We start from the raw sequence: 19837 nt of genomic DNA, 5'->3' as shown, positions 1-19837 counted from the left end.
AGCTTGGAAGTGTTCCTTCCTCTTGAATTTTTTGGAATAGTCTGAGGAGGATAGGTTTTAGTTCTTCCTTGAATGTTTGGTATAACTCTCCTGTGAAGCCATCTGGCCCCGGGCTTTTATTTGCTGGAAGCTTTTTGATGACTGCTTCAATTTCTTCCATAGTTATTGGCCTATTGAGATTTTTAGAATCTTCCTGATTGAGTTTTGGAAGGTTGTATTTTTCTAGGAATATGTCCATTTCCTCCAGATTGTCTAGTTTGTTGGAGTAGAGTTGTTTATAGTATTTTTTAACAATCCTTTGTATTTCTGTGGGGTCTGTTGTAATTTCGCCTCTATCATCTCTGATTTTGTTTATTTGAGTCCTCTCTCTTTGCTTCTTGGTGAGCCTGGCTAGAGGTTCATCAATCTTGTTTATTCTTTCAAAGAACCACCTCTTGGTTTCAATGATCTTTTGTATTGTTTTTTTGGTCTCTATGTGATTTATTTCTGATCTAAGCTTTATTATCTCCTTCCTTCTGCTCACTCTGGGCTTTTCTTGTTGCTCTCTTTCTAATATTTTGAGTTGTAGCGTTAGATGATTTACTACCATTTTTTCTTTTTTTTTGAGATAGGCCTGTAGAGCTATAAACTTCCTTCTCAGGACTGCTTTCATTGCGTCCCATAGGTTTTGGATTGTTGTGTTTTTATTGTCATTAGTTTCCAGAATGTTTTTAATTTCCTCTTTGATCTCATTGGTAACCCAATCAATATTTAATATCATGCTATTCAGCTTCCAAGTGTTTGAGTGTTTTGGATTGTTTTAATTGTAATTTATTTCCAATATTATGCCATTGTGGTCTGAAAAGATGCTTGGTATGATTTAAATCTTCTTTAATTTGGGGAGACTTTGCTTGTGACCCAGTATGTGGTATATTTTTGATAATGTCCCATGTGCACTTGAGAAGAACGTATATTCTGCAGCTTTGGGGTGAAATGTTCTGAAGATGACAAGTCCATCTGATCTAGTGAGTCATTTAGACTGTGTGAGTCCCTTGTTCTGAGTTCGGTCTCTTGTAAACAGCATATATATGGGTCATGTTTTTTTTATCCATTCAGCCACTCTATGTCTTTTGATTGGAGCCTTTAGTCCGTTTACGTTTAAAGTTATTATTGAAAGGTACTTGTTTGTAGCCATTTTTATTTTTTGACGCTGTGTGTCTTCTTACCTTTTTGTTTCTTCTTTTTACAGTATTCCCTTTAGCATTTCTTGCATTGCTGGCTTGGTAGTGATAAATTCCCTTAGCCATTTTTTGTCTGCGAATTTCCTGATTTCCCCTTCAATTTTGATTGATAGTGTTGCTGGATATAGTATTCTTGGATTCAGTCCGTTGCTTTGCATCACTTTGAATATATCCTTTCATTCCCTTCTAGCTTGATGCGTTTCTGTTGAGAAATCATTTGATAATCTGATGGGGGATCCTTTGTAGGTAACTTTCTGTCTCTCTCTTGCAGCCTTTAAGATTCTCTCTTTGTCAGTAACATTTGCCATTGTAATTATGGCATGTCTTGGTGTGGGTCTTTTGGGATTCATCTTGCTTGGGACTCTCTGTAACATTTGCCATTGTAATTATGGCATGTCTTGGTGTGGGTCTTTTGGGATTCATCTTGCTTGGGACTCTCTGTACTTGAGTAACTTTTTTCTTCCCCATATCAGGGAAGTTTTCTGTCATTATTTCCTTAAATAAATTTTCTAATCCTTGCTGCTCTTCTTGTCCTTCTTGCAGCCCTATTATATGTATGTTATTTCGTTTTGCATTGTCCCAAAGCTCCCTTAGGCTCTCCTGCTTTTAATTTTTTTCTATAGTTGCTGTTCAGATTGGGCTTGTTTCTGTACCTGATCTTCTATCTCACTAATTCGGTCCTCTGCTTCTTCTAGTCTACTGTTGAAGCCTTCCATGGTGTTTTTGATTGTAGCTATATCATTTTTCATTTCTTCCTGATTTGTGCATAGGTTGTTGATTTTTTTCGTCCATCCAGTGTATGAGCTGTAGGACCATTACTCTAAATTCTTTTTCTGTCATGTTGCATACTTCTGTTTCACTTATTCCCTTTCTTGGCAATTCCTCCTTTTCTTTCCTCTGGGGATTGCTTCATTGTCTCCCCATTCTGACTATCACCAGAAGGTTCAAATGTCAAGTTGCCAGAGCCTGGGCCATGTGCAGTGGGAGTTTTGCAACCCCCAAGTGTCACTGAAGAGCTCTGACACCGAGATGTGCTGTTGCTGTGGGTTGGTGGGAGCCATGCTTGCCCTGGGTCAGAGTCACAGGTGCTTAGTGTGGCCTTGTGTGTGCACCTAGAATCAGGGACTTAGTGTGGCCTGCGCCATGTTGAAACAGGACCCACTGGCGTGTGCCAAAAATCAAAGTCCCCTATTGCATGCCAGGAGTCAGAGGCTCCCTGTGTCCATGCCAAGAATCGAGTATCAGAGTCTCTGTTGCTTGGTGCTACCTCGCACTGAGAATCAGGGTCCCTGTGTGCACATGTGCCAAGAATTGGAGTCACTGGCTCTTAGTGTGAATGTACTGGGAATCAGAGATCCCAGGCGCACGCAATGAGGAACAGAGTCTAGTCACTGGTGCTCATTGCTGTCTCTTGCGTGGAGATTCAGGGTCCCCGATCTGCTTGGGAGACCGGGTTGCTCAGTCACACTGTGTTGGCAGGAGGTCCACTTCTGCCCTGCGGTAAACAGCCTTCTGTGTGCGCTTGCCCTGAATCAAAGTCAGGTGGGCACTGCCACTTAGTGTGGGTGTGGGGTCTGGTCACGCAGGTGTGCACAGTGGAAAACAAACTCCCTGTGTCCATGTACCCAGGGTCAAATTCAGCGCTGCCTCCCTGTGTGGGCACAGGGTCTGGTCGTGGGGAACAAATTCCCTGAGTCCGCACATCCAGGTTCAAATTCAGCGCAGCCTCTCTGCTAAGGTGCAGGGTCTGGTCATGGGAAACAAACTCCCTGGGTTTGCACCCCCTGGCTCAAATTCAGTGCTGTCTCCCTGCGTAGGTGCGGGATCTGGTCGCAGAAAACAATCTCCCCAAGGTCGTGCGCCTATGCTCAAATTCAGGACTGCCTCCCTGCCTGGGCGTGGAGACGAGTCGCGGGAAACAAATTCCCAAAGTTCTCAAGTCTGGGCTCAAGTTCAGCACTGTCTCCCTGCCCTGCGTGGGCATGGGATCTGGTCACAGAAAACTACCTCCCTAAGGATGAGCAGCTAGGCTCAGATTCAGCTCAGTCTCCCTGCCTGGGTGCGGAGACGAGTCACGGGAAACAAATTCCCAGAGTTTGCAAGTCCGGGCTCAAGTTCAGCTCTGTCTCCCTGCCCTGCGTGGGCGCGGGATCTGGTCACAGAAAACTACCTCCCTAAGGATAAGCAGCTAGGCTCAAATTCAGCTCAGTCTCCCTGCCTGGGCACGGAGACAAGTCACGGGAAACAAACTTCCCGTGTCCAACACCAAGGCTCAAAGTCAGGCACAGTCGCCACTGCTTTGTGTGTGCAGAAAGCCTTATTGTGCGGCTGGGCTCTGGTAGTTTCTATGTCGCTGCCGCGGGGGGCGTCAGGGGAGGGGGATTGGCTTTGTGACTCACAGAAATCTGCAGCTGTGGTGCCTGGAGTCTTGGTGTCCCTGCATCTGTAGTAGTGATCGCAGGTCTTTTACCAGTGTGGCTGTAGGGTCCTGGTTTGCTTCTGAGACCAGACTGAGTGTTGGCGAGGCTAGGATTCTAGTCTCAAGTAGTTCTGTTCTTCAAGATGGTGTGGTCTCTGTGCCACTGGTGTCCTCCCTGCAGTGTTTGTGGGGGCAGCGGGGTTTTGCTGTCTAAGACTGCCCAGGTTGGCAGCCCCCTGGAAGAACTGCAGGGTCTAACTGTCCCTATTTCACTCACACACATACCCACACACGCCCACACACACCTTTATTGCTCCCTCACTCTCTCACACACTCTCCCTCCCTACCTTCCTGCCGTTCGCCATCTTTCCTAACTCAGGACCCAGATTCTTGCCTTCCAGCACCAGTGCCTTCCCTGTGGAGCTTGGTAGAAGGTCCCCATACCCCCATGTTTTAGTTTAGTTTTGTTTCAGTTACTATAAAGAGGGACTGACAGTTCAGGCTGTCACAGGGCCATTAAGCTTCCCCCAAGGGTGGCCAGTGACTCTAGTCCAGCCGTGGGCAAACTACGGCCTGCGGGCCGGATCCGGCCCGTTCGGCTGTTCTATCCGGCCCGCGGAGCCGAAAGAGCGGAGGGTTCTCTTGCTCTCCCCTCCGCTCCTTTACTTTGAATTTATATTAGTTCACACAAACACTCCATCCATGCTTTTGTTCCGGCCCTCCGGTCCAGTTTAAGAACCCATTGTGGCCCTCGAGTCAAAAAGTTTGCCCACCCCTGCTCTAGTCTATACCCAACTGATGGTATTTACAAGTGTGAATAAACTCTGGCATTGAAAAAATCTGAAATTAGCTCAATATGGATAAAACATTTGAAGCACCAAGTTTTTTCTTTTTTGCTTTCTTTTCATATGCTTGTAACTTTATTTCCCCAGTGAACTTCAGCACTTCTAAAGAAAGCAAAACACCACAGCTAATAAGGCGTTAAAAATATTAGTTAAAAAATTATAATGTTTGCTCTAAAGTTATGACATTTTCATATGCTTTTATTGCTAAGGTCTAGATTATGTGCTTTGAATTTTGTGTTGTGCTATTAAGTTTTTTGTATGCTTTTGAAGAAAAAATGTGTCATATGTTTTGACAGCATGACATTTATAACCAGGTGGTGGTTGATTTTTCACTGTATTGAGTTCTGTGCTTGGTCAGTGAGTCAGGTGTGTGCGGGCCTGTGGTGGGGCTGGCAGCCGTCTGTCCGCACACTGCCTTGAAGGTTTCGTTTTTGTACTAAATATCTCCCATGGGTATTTGGCATAACACATATGAAAATGTCATAACTTTAAAGCAGTCATAATTTTTAAGGGCTTTTATGAATTTTGGTAGACTGCACTTGGTTTGTAAACTCATTATTCTTAGAGATAGTTTTTAAGCGCTTGCCTATAGGAACAGGAGGTACTGTACTTTGAGGTTTCTTGTAGGGGATGTAGGATGACCCCAGAAGTGCCCCGGGGCTGGAATTACTGCCCAAGAAAGCAAAGGACCTGCAGGATTGCAGCAACCTCAAAACTAAACAGAATCTAAAGCCCCTCTCAGCTTCGTGTCCCCTTAATCCATATCTGGTTTTATCTTATTAATTAGATAGATTGGAATAATTTTATTTGAGAAAGTTTAGAGACATGTAATTCCTGGCAGTAGTTTGTTGGTATCTAAGGTTATCATAAAACCAAGGACTCAGATGGACAGTGTGCAGCCCCATTTCAGGTTTTCCCAGCTTCATTAGCGTATACCTACCACCCAGGTTCATAGAGAAAAGGAATGGCAGCAATGTTGCCAGAAATGTGACCTGACTGCAGTGGTGTGGTAAAGGCTGTTTTGGGAAGTTTACTTTGCATTAACTGGTTTGTCTTATCATCATGGAGGTGAGTAAGGAGACATTGGTAAGTATAGCGTACAGCCATAGCTGCCGGAGTGTGCATTTGCACCTCCATACGTGGACATAGTGGTGACTTTCTTTAAATGAGATCATTTTGCAAGCCTCATTGTATTTCACTGAGAGAGGGTGGCACGTTGGAGTTGCCTTGTTCCCTCCACCTCTGCTTCTAAGAGGCATATAATTTGGATGCAGTAATTTACTTAATCCCCTGGTTGATACTTTTAAAGATTGTTTCCAACCCAAAGTATAGCTTATAGTTTAAGAGGAGGTTTAATACTTCTCTATTTACCCTTTTAAAATTTCTCATTTAAAAAAGGGCTGATCAGTACGTAATAAAATAAGGACTTTAAAGAAATTAGTGCAATTAGATCACTCTACTTCTCGGCTTTGTTAGGAGCAATTCAGGTTGCTTCTCTTTTATTGAGATGACCTAGAAAAGAATTGTCAGGTTATTAACAAACTGAAAACATGCCGTCTGCATTGTTACAGACTCATGAAGACAGACATGAGCTGTGTCTGGACCAGGTTCCACGTGTTGGCAAAAACCACTGAGCAGTGATGTGCAGTTAACAGAGTAGGGAAGGGAGCTGCTGCCAGAGGTGGGGCTTATCTTTGGAAAGAAGGTGGTGTTTATGGTCTGTGCGCTTAGGCCCTGCACTTGGAGCCTAGGTGAGTTTACATCACCCAGTCGACATCTGTGCTTTCTCCCACTCAGCTATGTGTGGGAGCTGCAGGGTTTGACTCTAATACCCCACTGGGCCCTTCAAAGTCATTCTTCAGACAACCAACATGTAAAACGTGTGAGTTACACATGACCTAGAAAAGAACCAGGCAGCTACCACTTGGGTGGCTCTCCTAAATGCATAAGGAAACACAGGGTGTTGAAGGGCTATGATGATAACTAATTCTGAAGTTTTTAAAGTAAAATTTTACTTTCAGTTATCTTACCTGCTACGTGTGGAACCCAAGGATGCTTCCTGGGGCCACATGATTTTGCTCCTTTCAGTCTTTCAGAGTGCAACTCAAATACTTGATTTGAAAAACATTAGTTATGGCTTATTTTATATGTATATGCATATACCTATCTGCACACATGTCACATTTCGTGTAGCTGGTGTCACTTCTGATGAACATGTCCACACATATGTGCATATCTGTACATACATCACAATTTGTGTAGCCCATGTCACTTCTGGTGGGCACCCTGCACACGATTATACCTATCTGCACAAGTCACATTCTTTGTAGCCTGTGCCACTTCTCGTGGGCATACATGTATCTGTTTGCATACAGTCTGGGGCTGTAAGGGCTGTGTTCGGTGGTCACCCCATTTTCTAGTTTGAGCAACACTTCAGTTCAGACTTCCTCTGTTACCAGTGAAGGAAAGAGTCTCCTGGGTTTGGTGGGGGAGGGTTGTCACTAAACACCCAGGACTGGACATGCGGTTCCATGTGAAGTCTTTCTTAACAATTAAAGCAACAGTGACTTTCCTTCAACTTGGCAGTTTTTGGCTAATCTAGTATATTTCAGAGTACAAAACTTGCAGTTCAAGTACAAAACTTGATTTATTTCTGACTTTTACTTTTCTAACTATTCTGATAAATAAGGCTTGTCTGTATCATATTACCTTCAAAGCTGATGTAAAATTTTTTTCCTTTTGGAAGATTAAAAAAAAATGAAACCTTTGAAATTCCTTTCTTCCCAATTTTTAACATGGTGATGTCGAAACATTGGCTGTTGTTAGTTGGTGAGTATATAGTAGGCAACGTCTTGGATTCAGAAAATAAGGGAATGGAAAATCAGGTGATTAAAACCAGAGAGAAAGATCATTCCTCACCTAATTTAAATGGAAATGCATTTCTCTCAGATTTCTGTAAAATTACTGAAGCCATTGCAGCTACTCAGAACTTGGTTCTCTGTTATATTATTCAGTAAAAATGAAACTAGGGTCAGTTTTCACAGAAAGGAAGTGAATCTTGACCTTGGTATCACAAGCAGGAAATCAGCATATAAACCCTACTCATTTTATCTTCTCTGTAATCATTTCAAATCGGGTTGTGTGGAACTGACTATCATCTTTGAATAAGCTGTGGAAAAAGGTTCTTAATGGGATACTAAGGTTGAGAATTTAGCCACGTTAACTGACTGTACTGTTTTGACACTCCTTTAAAAAAAATATATATATATATTTTTACTAGAGGCCTGGTGCGTGAATTCATGCATGAGTGGGGTCCCTTGGCCTGGCTGGCGATCTGGGCTGATTGGGACCGGCTGGCCCCAATTGCAGCGGGGGAGGAACCACGGGAGTTTGACTGGCCGTGGGAGGTTGGCTGTGGGTGCGCACTGACCACCATGGGGCAGCTCTGCATTGAGCGCCTGCCCCCTGGTGGTCAGTGCGTCGTCATAGCAATATATATTCTAGAGGCCCAGTGCATGAAAATTTATGCACTGGAGGGGCATCCCTCAGCCCGGCCCGCCACCTCTCAGTCCGGGAGCCCTCAGGGGTGGGTGGTGATCTGGTGATCAGGGGAAGGCAACGCCCCATCACACCTCTGCTGCTGCCACAGGCAGCACAAGCCTCGGCTGGCCCTGGGTGGCTGGGCAGCCGCCATCCGAAGCTTGCCTGCGCCTCGGGCTGGCCCTGGGGGGCTGGGGGGCTGAGGGGACTGGGGGACTCCAGAGGCAGGTGTGCGGAGCGGCTGGGTGCCTGCTGCCCCGGCAGGGCTGAGGGGACTGGGCGCCGCCATCTTGTGGCTGTGGGCACTGCCATCTTTAAGAGTGTGGCAGTCAGCATATCCCCTCCTTATTGGCTGTGGGTGCCACCATCTTTGTGATGGTGTGAGGGTCAATTAGCATATTTCCTCTTTATTAGATAGGACTAGAGGCCTGGTGGCATCAAATTCATGCACAGGGGTGGAGTGGGGTCCCTCAGCCCGACCTGCACCCTCTCGAAATCTGGGACCCCTTGGGGAATGTCTGAGAGGGACAGCAGTCAGACGTCCCTCTCGCAATTTGGGACTGCTGGCCCCTAACTGCTCGCCTGCCTGCCTGATCGCCCCTAAGCACTCTGTCTGCCTGATTGTCCCTAACCGCCTCTACCTGCCTGATTGCCCCTAACTGCCTCTGCCTGCCTGATTGCCTCTAAGCACTCTGCCTGCCTGATCGCCCCTAACCACTCTGCCTGCCTCCCTGATCGCCCCTAACTGCTCACCTACCTGCCTGATCACCCCTAACCGCTCGCTGGCGGGTGGTCGGCCGGGGTGAGGGGCATGGTCGTTCCGGACTCTGGTCGTTCTGCTGTTTCGGTCACTGGACTTTTATTATATAGGATATATATTTCAGAGAGGAAGGGAGAGAGAGAGATAGAAACATCAATGATGAGAGAGAATCATAGAAACAGCAATGATGAGAGAGAATCATTGATCGGCTGTCTCCTGCACGTCCCCTACTGGGGGTAGAGCCTGCAACCCAGGCATGAGCCTTTGGTCAGAATTGAACCTGGGACCTTTCAATCCGCAAATTGATGCTCTATCCACTGAGCCAAACCAGCTAGGGCTTGACACACTCTTAAAGCTACTTTTGGAGCCCTTCTTTCTGGTCGGTAGTAAAACTGGTCATTGCAGGGTTTTTGTTTTTTTAATCAGCAGCACATTCCAGCCACTAGAATTAGATTGCAGGCCCTAAAACTGCAGCGTGTTCCTTTAAATATTTTATTGATTTCTTACAGAGAGGAAAGGGAGAGGATAGATAGTTAGAAACATCGATGAGAGAGAAACATCGATCAGCTGCCTCCTGCACACCTCCCACTGGGGATGTGCCTGCAACCCAGGTACATGCCCTTAACCGGAATCGAACCCGGGACCCTTCAGTCCACAGGCCGACGCTCTATCCACTGAGCCAAACCGGTCAGGGCCAGCGTGTTCCTTTAAAGCCAGGACCACTGCCATCTTCTCCATTAGAGTGTCAGCATCACCAGGAGTGGTTTCACCCCTCTCTGTTGGGGGTTCTCTCACAGAAAGCAGGCCTGGCACACCGTAGTGCTCAGAATCCTCCTTGGATGGACAGTTCTATCAGTAAATAGAAAGGAAAGCTCCCAGTTGTCCTGAAGAGGGAGGTGTAGAGAGGAGAGCAACCAAGTGAGAATATTTAGTGGCTGGCGTAGTTGATGCCTGAACATCATTTTTCAAGGAAAGAGTGGAATTTTCAATCCTGAAAAAGAATCACGGCTGAAACCGGTTTGGCTCAGTGGATAGAGCGTCAGCCTGTGAACTGAAGGGTCCCAGGTTCGATTCCGGTCAGGGGCATGTACCTTGGTTGCAGGCACATCCCCAATAGGGGGTGTGCAGGAGGCGGCTGATCGATGTTTCTGTCATCGATGTTTCTAATTCTCTATCCCTCTCCCTTCCTCTCTGTAAAAAATCAATAAAATATATTTTTTAAAAAATCACGTGTGATAAAAGTTTGACTCTTCCTTTGAGTGTTTTTTTTTTTTTTAATCTTAGGGTCTGTTTTTTGGGGACTTAGCCATCAAGGAATATTCAGAAGTGTGTTTATTTGAAGAAGTTTCCTATTCCTCTTTGAGGTATCTGAGGTTGTACAGGACAGGCTGACATGAGCTCCTTAAACTCTGCCAAGCGCACACGATAGGAAAGGCCCTGGAGGGCATGCTCTCCAGGATCCTGCCATGTCTCCTGAATGGTGTCATTTGTTAGATGCTTAATTTCTAAAACGGTTTGTGAAGTGGTGATGACCTGGAAAGGAATGTGGTGATCTGCTGGCTTTGTACACAGAGGCCACGACAGGGTCAAGTGGCGTGTGCAGGTTTCCTGTGTAGGCGTGTGAGCTCTACCTTGGCTGGTGGGAAAGTGCTGGGGTCCATTTGTCGCATCAGCCTCTGCTGGACACACAGGTGTTGGGCCTGCACGCACCTGAACAGGGGGATGGCCATTGAGAAGATCACACTGGTTGCTGCTTGATATGCTTCTCACAGATGGTTCTGTGGACTGGGAAGATGCAGCCTGTGTTCCAGGGAAGGGTGCCCTGCCCTTTCTGTTCCCGGATGGAGTGCTTGCTCTCTAGTCCAGCAGTCGCCAACCTTTTGGATCTCACGGACCACCAGTTGGTGACCGCTACTCTAGTCTGTTCCTCAGATGCAGAAGGATGACTGTTTTGTGGGGAACTACACCTTACAGTAAGAAATGGGTGCTCTGCAGTCAGGTCCTGACTTGGAGCCAGGAAAGCATCCTGCTTCAGCATTTCACGGGCCAGCATTTTCCACATCATACATTTTTTTTCTTAGCCATGAAATTCCGGCAGATTGTTATGCAAAACAGTTTTGTGTCTCTGTGTGACTGGGAAGACAGCTGTTAGTCCTAATGAGGAGTGCTAGCATTACAGTCTTTCCGTTGATTGAGACCCGCGGAGGGAGCGGAATGTTCCAGATCGGGCAGTGGTGTGCGGTGAGAAGGTACCGCACTGTCAGCTGGAAGCATATGCTCGGCTGCTCACAGCGACAAGATAAATGAGTCTACTGGAGTCTGGCAGAGTCTGAGCTTTTCCAGTGTGCGGCCATGGCAGCCCGCTCCCCGTGGGACCTGAGTTGAGGGTGCTGTCTCTGTGCCAGCTTTTCCCTTTGATGGCCCACAATACCTGTCAGGGCTGTGATTTATTAAAAACCTAATGTCTTTCAGCGTTTCATTAACATAGGGTTCGATGGTCTTTTGTGGAGACTTTTCCCATTAATTTAGCAGAATGATGACTGAAATTTAACTTGGCCCAAACCTCCCAAAGACTAGTCTTCAGAACAGCCCCGAGTCGTGAGCTGCTGAGCTCTGCCAGCAGTTTCTTTACACCTATCTGTGACCTCTGCATGGAAGAAGAGCAGCACCTCATTCTAGTCAAGCTCTGGCAATGTTTTTTAAATAGGGAGTTCAGATGGGTCACTGGTCCAGTGCTCCAGGTTCCCTATTTCCCCCTTTCTGCCCATGTCACACATGATGTCCCTCGGTGTAGCACAGCAGCTGATGTTCGGCAATGTAGCACCTAGGGAGGGGACGTGACTGGTGTCGGGTGGGCAGAGGTAGAGGCTGCTCAGCCCAGGTGCACAGGGCACCCCATGAGCAGTGGTCACCTGAAAGTTGACAGTACCGGGTTGAAACCCACCTGACAAGGACTCAGTACAAATTTGACATTGGTGGAGCAGTTTTAGGTCTAAGGTCTGGGTAGCACCTGGGTTTTCTGAATTTGAGTTTATCTCTTGTTTTAAGCTCTAAGAGAAATAAAAGTAGTTTGAAATTATTGTGAGAAATGATAAGGTTTTATATGTAAGATAGTATTTATTTGTAGTTAATTTTTTTTGCCTCTGAAAAAAATATGGCTCTTAAATATTCTGGGAGGTTGTTATTTAGGGCCAGAGTTGTCAGGAATGGTGAGATTGTTTTCTTGACCCTTTCTTGTTATCTTTAAAGTTTGTTCCTTCTTATTGAGGTATAATTGACCAGTAAAAATTGAGTATATTTAAGATACACAATGTGGTGTTCTATATGTTTCCACTGAAATGATCACAGTCAAGTTAATTAGCACATCTGTCATCTACCATGGTTACCTTTTCTGTGTGTGTGGTGAGGTCATTTCAGATCCATTCCCCCAGCAAATTTCAAGTACATGTTATGGTACTAACTACTGTCACCATGCCAAACACTAGATGAGGTTCTGACCCCGTGCCCTTTACTTGTAGCACCGTGACCTCTGCCGTGTTCACCGTGGGAGATAACGTTGTTTCAGGCAGTGATGACCGCACTGTGAAGGTCTGGGATTTAAAGAACATGAGATCCCCCATTGCAACCATTCGTACGGATTCTGCCATCAACAGGTGAGGGAAGCTGCTCATTGCTTAGATGTTTATTTGACTTGATAGGGTTGATTGTAGTACAATGTCTTGTCCATGTGACAATTAAATGAACCTTGGGAAAGTGGTTTAGACTCCTGGGAAAATACTTGTCATTGATCCTCTAATGCAAATTCAGTATTTGTAAACACTGAAACTTAAGTATAGAATCAAGTTGGTGTAGTGGGCTTTGAGAATAAGAATGAGCCAGTTATGGCCCCTCTGTTTTAGTGACATGCTGCACATGTGAGTTGCATATAAGCAGCTTGGTCTCTGTATCCTAAAGCTGCAGACACATAATACTCACTGTTGTGTTTGCCACGAAGTGTGCATAGTATGGAATACCGTGGTGATGTCACTGTTTTATATGGAACCTTCTTTTCTCTTTGCAGGATCAATGTATGCGTTGGCCAAAAAATCATCGCCCTCCCCCATGACAACAGACAAGTCAGATTGTTTGATATGTCCGGCGTGCGGCTGGCACGGCTCCCCCGCAGCAGCCGGCAGGTAACTGTGCTGGTGATGCATGTTCACAGAGTCTCAGGTTTTCTCCGTCATCAGTGACTCTTGGACGCACACTGGGAGACACACATGTGATTTTAGTTTCCTAATAGCCACTTTAAAAAAGCGAGAAGTTATTTTAACAATATATTTAACTAGATAAACCCAAAATAATAACATTTGAACATGCCATCAATATAAAATTATTAGCAAATTTACACTCTTACTTTCTTACTATATATTTGATCTGTATTTAGAGTTCCTAAAATTTATCACTGAAAATGTTAAAATGTTTCCCAGAACCTGGACTGAACATTAGTTTTTAAGTTTAATCTAAATGAAATCCAGTATTTAGTTCCTTAGTGTCAATAGCCACGTCTCAGGAACTCACTTTTGCGTGGGTTAGTGGCCACCTTACTGGAAAGCAGTTTTAGGTATTTTCAGTTGAACTTGTGCAAATTGGAAATATATTAAAGGACAATGGGTGGCCAAGCAGGAGTGGGTGCTCCTTAAGAAAGAACCCCTAAGCCAGGAATCCCTTTCCATGGTGGGTTGCCAGGACAAACTCCGTTGTAGAAGAGACTTTCCTGGGCGCTAAGACTTGCATTCAGCCCAGATGGTGCAGTGCAGGGGTGTTGGGTCAGTGTATACTGAGGTGTTTGCACCACCTGTCACAGCTACCTGGGCTGCGGTACCAGCTCAGACCTGCTGACTCAGTCTCTGAGGGAAGCCTGGGAACCTGTGTTTAGATTCGTTCCCTGGGTGGCTACAAATTTGAGGGCGAGTCCCAAAGTGAGTGGCATACTGGCTCCTTTTGAAGGGAAATTGGATGTAGCTGTAGTAACAACAGCCAGTGTCCTCCCCATCCCCTTCCCGCTTATGAAGGTAGCCTGTCTTTAGCCTTTGTGCCTAACCGAGCCCCACCACAGTCACACTCTCCTTTGCTTCTTTCGGCCTTTTCTGTGTGTCACTGTGATACCTTATTCTCCCACCATGGCTGCAACTCGGTGGCTGCTCATGTCCCCTTCAGGGCAGAGCCTCCAAGTGCAGTCATGAGCTGCAGGCTGCCCCGTGGGAGGTGGGGCTCAGGAACCGCAGACCCAGGCGATTCTGGAGGTAAGTGGTCAAGTGGCATTTGCTTCCAACAGAGCAACAAATGCAATGGCACCAAGTTTCCAAAAGCCTGTGTATTCAAGACACGGTTGGTTCTTCTCTGTGTAGCTCCTACGTGTGCTGTTTGAAATTACTGACTGAGCTACCTAATTATGAGTGCAAGTCACAGAAAAACTACTCATGAAATTAGAGTAACTACACAAAGCTAGAGTTGCTTGTCTGGGATTTTTGTGTTTTGGTAACTGCTGAGCATCACTGATGTATCCTAAACATCTCTCTCACATAGTAGGGTTCTCTCTCTTTACTCTTTTGTTTATAGCTGCGCCTATGCAGTACATAAAATTGCTGTGCAACATGGAAAGGCAGCATTTACAAACAAATGTATGAGTGTGCATGACTTCATTACTTTGAGAATATTTCTCCTCAAAAAATAGGGAGATTTCAGCAGTTGTTGGTGGGACTAATTCTGTGGGCACAATTTTATTTTTAATTATCTTTTAACATTCAACTCTGTTGGAATTGTAGAATTCCTCTGTGCTTGGCTTGATTTCCTCCTAAAGTGGTTTGTGAATATACTTACCTTTAAGGTTAATGGATAACATTTCATTTCCTTCTGAACCTGTAACATTTCAGATGAATCAGTATGCTTTTCAGTGTCACAGAACCACAGCTAGAAATCCCCAGTTCAGGTTGTCCCAGCTTCTTTCAGCTGACAGCTTTATAAGGAGGCAACGAAACTCAGTTCAGGTTGGTCACTAGAGGAGCAGGGGTTTAGGATATGGAATTGTTTTACTTTGGGGAAAGTGTAAGTGCCATTTGCCAGAGTGTGGACTGTGATCAGGAGGGTGTGGTGCAGTGTGCAGTGAAAGGTGGGTCTACAGACAGTGCACAGGATTTGTGCTGCAGAAGTGGAGAAGTTTTAGCGTGGCTCTGTGACTCTAGGAGGGCACAGAGTGGTTTCAAGGTCTGCATGTGCCCTGAGCCTTTTTTGGGTCATGTCTGTGTGCACTCTGGGGGATGTACATGAGATAAAAGGGTGACTCACCTAGTGTGGGCTCCCAGCTCAGGCAGGACTGAGATCCTGGATTGGACCCACATTTGCAGGTGCCGCCTGGTCCTTTCCCTCACTAGGTTGTAGGACGTGATCTCAGTGTTGGCCCAGGGAGTGTCTTGAGTTTATCATCTTGAACTAGTTCTTTCTAGAGGCTTGATTTTTACTGCCAGCTAGTGGATGCTTATGCATTCTCTCTTCTCAAGTTCCTAACAAAGAGATGTAGAAGAGCTCCCCTAACCCTTCATTCTGGGGCTCTTTTCTTGCAGTGCTTTCCCTTTGTGGCTTGATTCTCTCTAAAACCAGCAGTATTCAAATGCGAATGTTTTACAGAGGGGGCTGTTGTGCCAGTTCTTTTGAGGGTTTCTTTTACTAAATTTCTGTTAGCTGTTTCTACTCCTTCTTGTACTTTATTGTATGATATAGCACCAGCCAAATATTAGAGTAACAATGACCGTGTCCTAAGGCATTGCTTGCATCTCTACCTGTATTTACCAAACATCACACTGTAAACTTCGTACGTTTTGCAGTAATTTTTCCCAACATTGTGGTATTGAACCGGAATTCCTAAAGGTATCAGGAATCTACTTGAAAGGCCATTCATTTTTCCTTTTTTTCATTTGACACTGAATGTGTTTTTTAACTGCTTGAACACCTGAACCAATTATTTGTTAAAATGATATGTGAGGTCTTTGGGTGAATTTCATTGAGTTTATGCCCAAATTTACCTAGACCAGTGGTCAGCAAACTGCGGCTCTGTTGACTAATGAGTTTGCCGACCACTGACCTAGACTCATTCATTAAAATAAAAAAAAATTGATTATTTTTTCTTTTGGACTATAATCTTACTCATTTTCTTAAAGAATCATGAGTACTTTTGGTGTGTTTCATGAGAGTCATGTTGTTTCTGACCTCATTCATTCATCATGGCCTTTCCACCAGCTCATCCCTGAGAACCGGCTGCCAACTTAGTATTTTTGTCTCACTCTGATTAATCCTGAGTGTTAATTTTTTTTTTCTCTCAATTCGGTTGCTTTGAGTGGTGTAGTTGTTAATTTGGTTGAGGTTTTATAGCCCTTATGCTTGAGGAATAATACACTAATTATGGTTTGTGTGCTTGGTAATAGGGCCACAGACGAATGGTGTGCTGCTCGGCGTGGAGTGAGGACCACCCCACCTGCAATCTGTTCACCTGTGGGTTTGACAGGCAAGCCATAGGCTGGAACATCAACATCCCTGCATTGTTACAGGAAAAATAAGGTGCCAGCATTCCTTAGCTTCGTAGTTTGCCATGGACCTGTGACTGGAGCAGGCTTTTCTCATACCGATCTGCCATTTTTGTGAGAGCTGGACCCTGAGAAGGGTGATTTGTATATGTCCTTTTCCCATTGTACCCAGCTTGCATGATGTACAGAACTGTGGTTATGTTTTTATTCCGTCTTGTCTGTGCTGGCATCCTCTGGTCAGTGGGAACAAAGCCGCTCCCTATAGCACGTGGCATTTGACATATGACAGGAGGGCATCACACTTGTGTGAGTTCAATGTGAACCTGTGTACTTACTGTGAGTGTAAGTCTGTGGCATTTCTGGAATAATCCTACATATCTACCTTGTCCTGGGAGACTGCAGAGCTGTGTTTGCGTTGGCTGATGAATGGCAGGATTGGCAAAAAATTTTATGTTTACTTCCATGTGAAGTTGTAGCACATGCTGTTGTGTAATTCAGCTTCAGCTCTTCATTCTCTTACAGTTCTGTGAAATTAACCTGGATCTTAGAAGTTAAAAAAATAGCATCAAGTGTTGAGTTTGTAGGATTTATTTTTTGTTTAAAGAAAAAGCTTGTTCTTTTTATAGAAAATCATTTCAATATCCTGAGGTCTCATATTAGCAAATTCTAAAATATGATTCTAATCACCAATTTCAGATTGTAAGCAAAATTTAAAGCACTTTAGTTTATAGCTGTGGTTATAAACAATTTTTAGAAGTTTCAAGTAACTTATCCATTGAATGTGACTTGACCTTTTAAGAAGGCTGTGCTACCTGAAGACAAAACCTTATTTATTTTCTACACCTTTGGTTTGCATATTTCTGCATGGGTTCACTTCTTTGGTGGTATTTGAGAGCCAACAATGCAAATAAATGAGTACTACCTCAAAAATAAATGTTTGGAAAACTTGGGAGTCTTACTGTGCCTAGCTAACTAAGCACTTTGGCTTTTAGCTGGAATACCGAGTTCAGTTCAGAAGGCAAGAAAGACAATCAGCAAATGTAATGGAAAGGCACTTCCATTAGCTAGCTACCAGGGTGGCAGCCGCAGCCATAGTTCACAGGTGACAAGATGCTCCTGTCTCAGCCGCCAGGACACCTCTCAGTGCCAACCCTCCCACTGCTGGAGTGGGCCTGTCACCCTTGCCTTCTTAGCAGTTACTGTGTTTGACGTTTGTGAGTTTGTGTTATTGTTGAGTTACAGTTTTGATAAAGAGACATCTCAGTGTACTACTCCTTATATTTTTAATCCTTCGAATATGTCGGAGACTGGCCCCTTGGAGAGATACAAGAGGGTAACGTTGAAAATGACTGTGGGTGACCCCATTACTTTGTCTCCTATTTTGTAGTGACACGGCTGGGCACCGTTTGCTGCAGGGCAGTGCGACATGTGCAGGCTGCCCGGGGTGGAGCACCCGGGCTCAGGTCCTGCAGTAGCTAATCTTTGAAACTTCAGTCCTGAGTCCTTGGTGATTCTGAAATGATTTACAGAGCCTGGAAGGGAGAGAGACCAGGAAAAGCCAGTAATAACAGTACAGAAGTTGCTAACAAAGAACAGACAAGCAATGCTTTAGAGCAACTTTATTTTTAAAGCTCAAGAATTGGTTGTATTTTTAAAGTGTGACATTTGCCCTCAGCACACTGTTTGAGAACCAAGTCAGCTTGTCACTATGGGCCTGAGCACCAGGTTCAGGCACTGCTCTCCTGAGTGGTCTCGTGGTGAGTTGGCTGATGATCACTCCTTCTCTACCGCACCGCACCCCCAAAGACATGAGCACGATGAGTTCCTAATGATAAGTTGCATAACCACACTCTTGGGTTCCCGCTTGTGTTTTAATTTGAATGCCAGCCTATCTTAGAATCATCATTAGTAACATTGAAAAATGTATACAAATAGGTAAATCAAACTTAAGAACCAGATCTCTTCCAGATTAAAAAATTTGAAGCTTTTAGCTTGTCTGATGTCAACCCATGAAACAAGAAGTTCTTGGTTCAATTCCTGGTCAGGGTACATGCCATGCCCTGGGTTGCTGGCTCAATCCCCAGTAAGGGGGTGGGTGCAGGAGGTAGCCGAGCAATGTTTCTCATTGATGTTTCCATCTCTCTATCCCTCTCCTTTCCTCTCTCTTTAAAAAAATCAATAAAAAGATTTTAAAAAGTTTTTGAAGCTTTTAAATATATGTTGTGATGGCCATTTAATTCTGTGCAGACCAGTGCCCTTCATGGCTGGCAGCTGCTCACCTTGCGAAGTGGAGGGGCCAGCCTCCCTGGTCTCCTTGAGTGCAAAAGGCCTCATGGTGCTGGGGCTGTTCCCAGGAGCAGGACACGCTTCTGCTAGCTGCTGTGTGTCCTCTAAGGGCATCCCTCCAGCTGCTCTGGTCATAGTGCTGGTGATTTCAGGAGTCATGAAGGAGATTAGCGATAGTGTGTGCATGCGTGTGCTTGAATATGTGTGTGTATATGAATGTGTGGCTGAAATTGTCATGTCATCAGCCACAAGCGATCTCATCTGAAATAGTGTTTTGAAATGGGAATTGTTTTGTCCTATATGCTGACATGTCCAGAATTTCATTTAATAATGCAAAGAAAATGTGTGGTTACTGAAAAATGTGCATTGATAGAGAATTTTGTACAAGGTGCATTGGACAAAACACTCCTTTTCAACCACTGCACATCGGTTTCTGTAGAGTCAAAGATTCTGTACATATTTTGCTATCTGAAGAATCCTTTGTAAAATTATTTGTTGCTTAAATCTGTGAAAAAAAGTTTCTGTGGAGAAAGTACGCATTTGTAAGTGTTGTGTAGGAGCAAGTGTTTTTATTGTATTGATGTAATTGTTTTTAAGTGTTCAGTGTCTTCATTGCAAAATGAAATTCATTAAAAATCCATGTTCCATAATTACTTTTGTAAAAGTTTTGTTATTAGCAGTCTCTTTTTTATTATTTTACTTTTTTTATGTTTTGTTTTGGTGCAACTTTGTTAATAGCTACTGGATATCACAATGATGTAGAAATTAAATTTCTAATTATAGGATTGCACATTTGAAAATATAAATTCTAGACTTTAAAAGAGCAATTGTGTTATATTTTCTATGTGTGTGTTAGAGGCTAATATTAAGCAATACATAATTATGCTTTTCCATTCCTTCATTTCCATCCCAAAATTTTCTGAAGGGCATTAACAATTGGACCTAATACAGGTATTTCTCAAAGTTCCTCAGAGTCTCATAAGATGCTTGTCTGATTCTTGTCACAGACAGGTAAGCTTGTTTGAAAGTTTTAAAAATTGCAGTTTTAGAAAGTTGACCGCATTTTCTGCAGGAGAGTGCAAGTCAGGATCTGTGGCGGTTGCTGGTCCTCCCTTCTGTTCTTACCCACATGAGTGAAGCCTTGTGCTGGTTGCAGGAACTTCAGGAGGTGTTAACACACTACCTGGTGTGTCCTGCCTGCCAGCGGC

At 44.5% G+C, this 19837-nt stretch overlaps 1 protein-coding gene across 3 annotated transcripts in view; it reads left to right on the top strand.

Annotated features, from left to right (window-relative positions):
- WDR37 (WD repeat domain 37) overlaps positions 1-19279 on the top strand; it is an 89635-nt gene extending 70356 nt beyond the window's left edge. For all 3 annotated transcript variants that reach the window (XM_080665552.1, XM_080665553.1, XM_080665554.1), the window contains 3 exons: positions 12303-12437; positions 12845-12959; positions 16245-19279. In XM_080665552.1, the coding sequence (XP_080521678.1) occupies positions 12303-12437; positions 12845-12959; positions 16245-16376 (382 nt within the window). In that variant the 3' untranslated portion in view covers positions 16377-19279. The remainder of the gene's footprint in view (positions 1-12302; positions 12438-12844; positions 12960-16244) is intronic.
- Positions 19280-19837: the final 558 nt, after the last annotated feature.

Source organism: Plecotus auritus (assembly GCF_963455305.1).
Source record: "Plecotus auritus genome assembly, chromosome: 1".
NCBI classification, from domain to species: Eukaryota; Metazoa; Chordata; class Mammalia; order Chiroptera; family Vespertilionidae; genus Plecotus; species Plecotus auritus.
The sequence above is the reverse complement of the archived record's forward strand: the minus strand, read 5'-3'. Positions and strand labels throughout refer to the sequence as shown.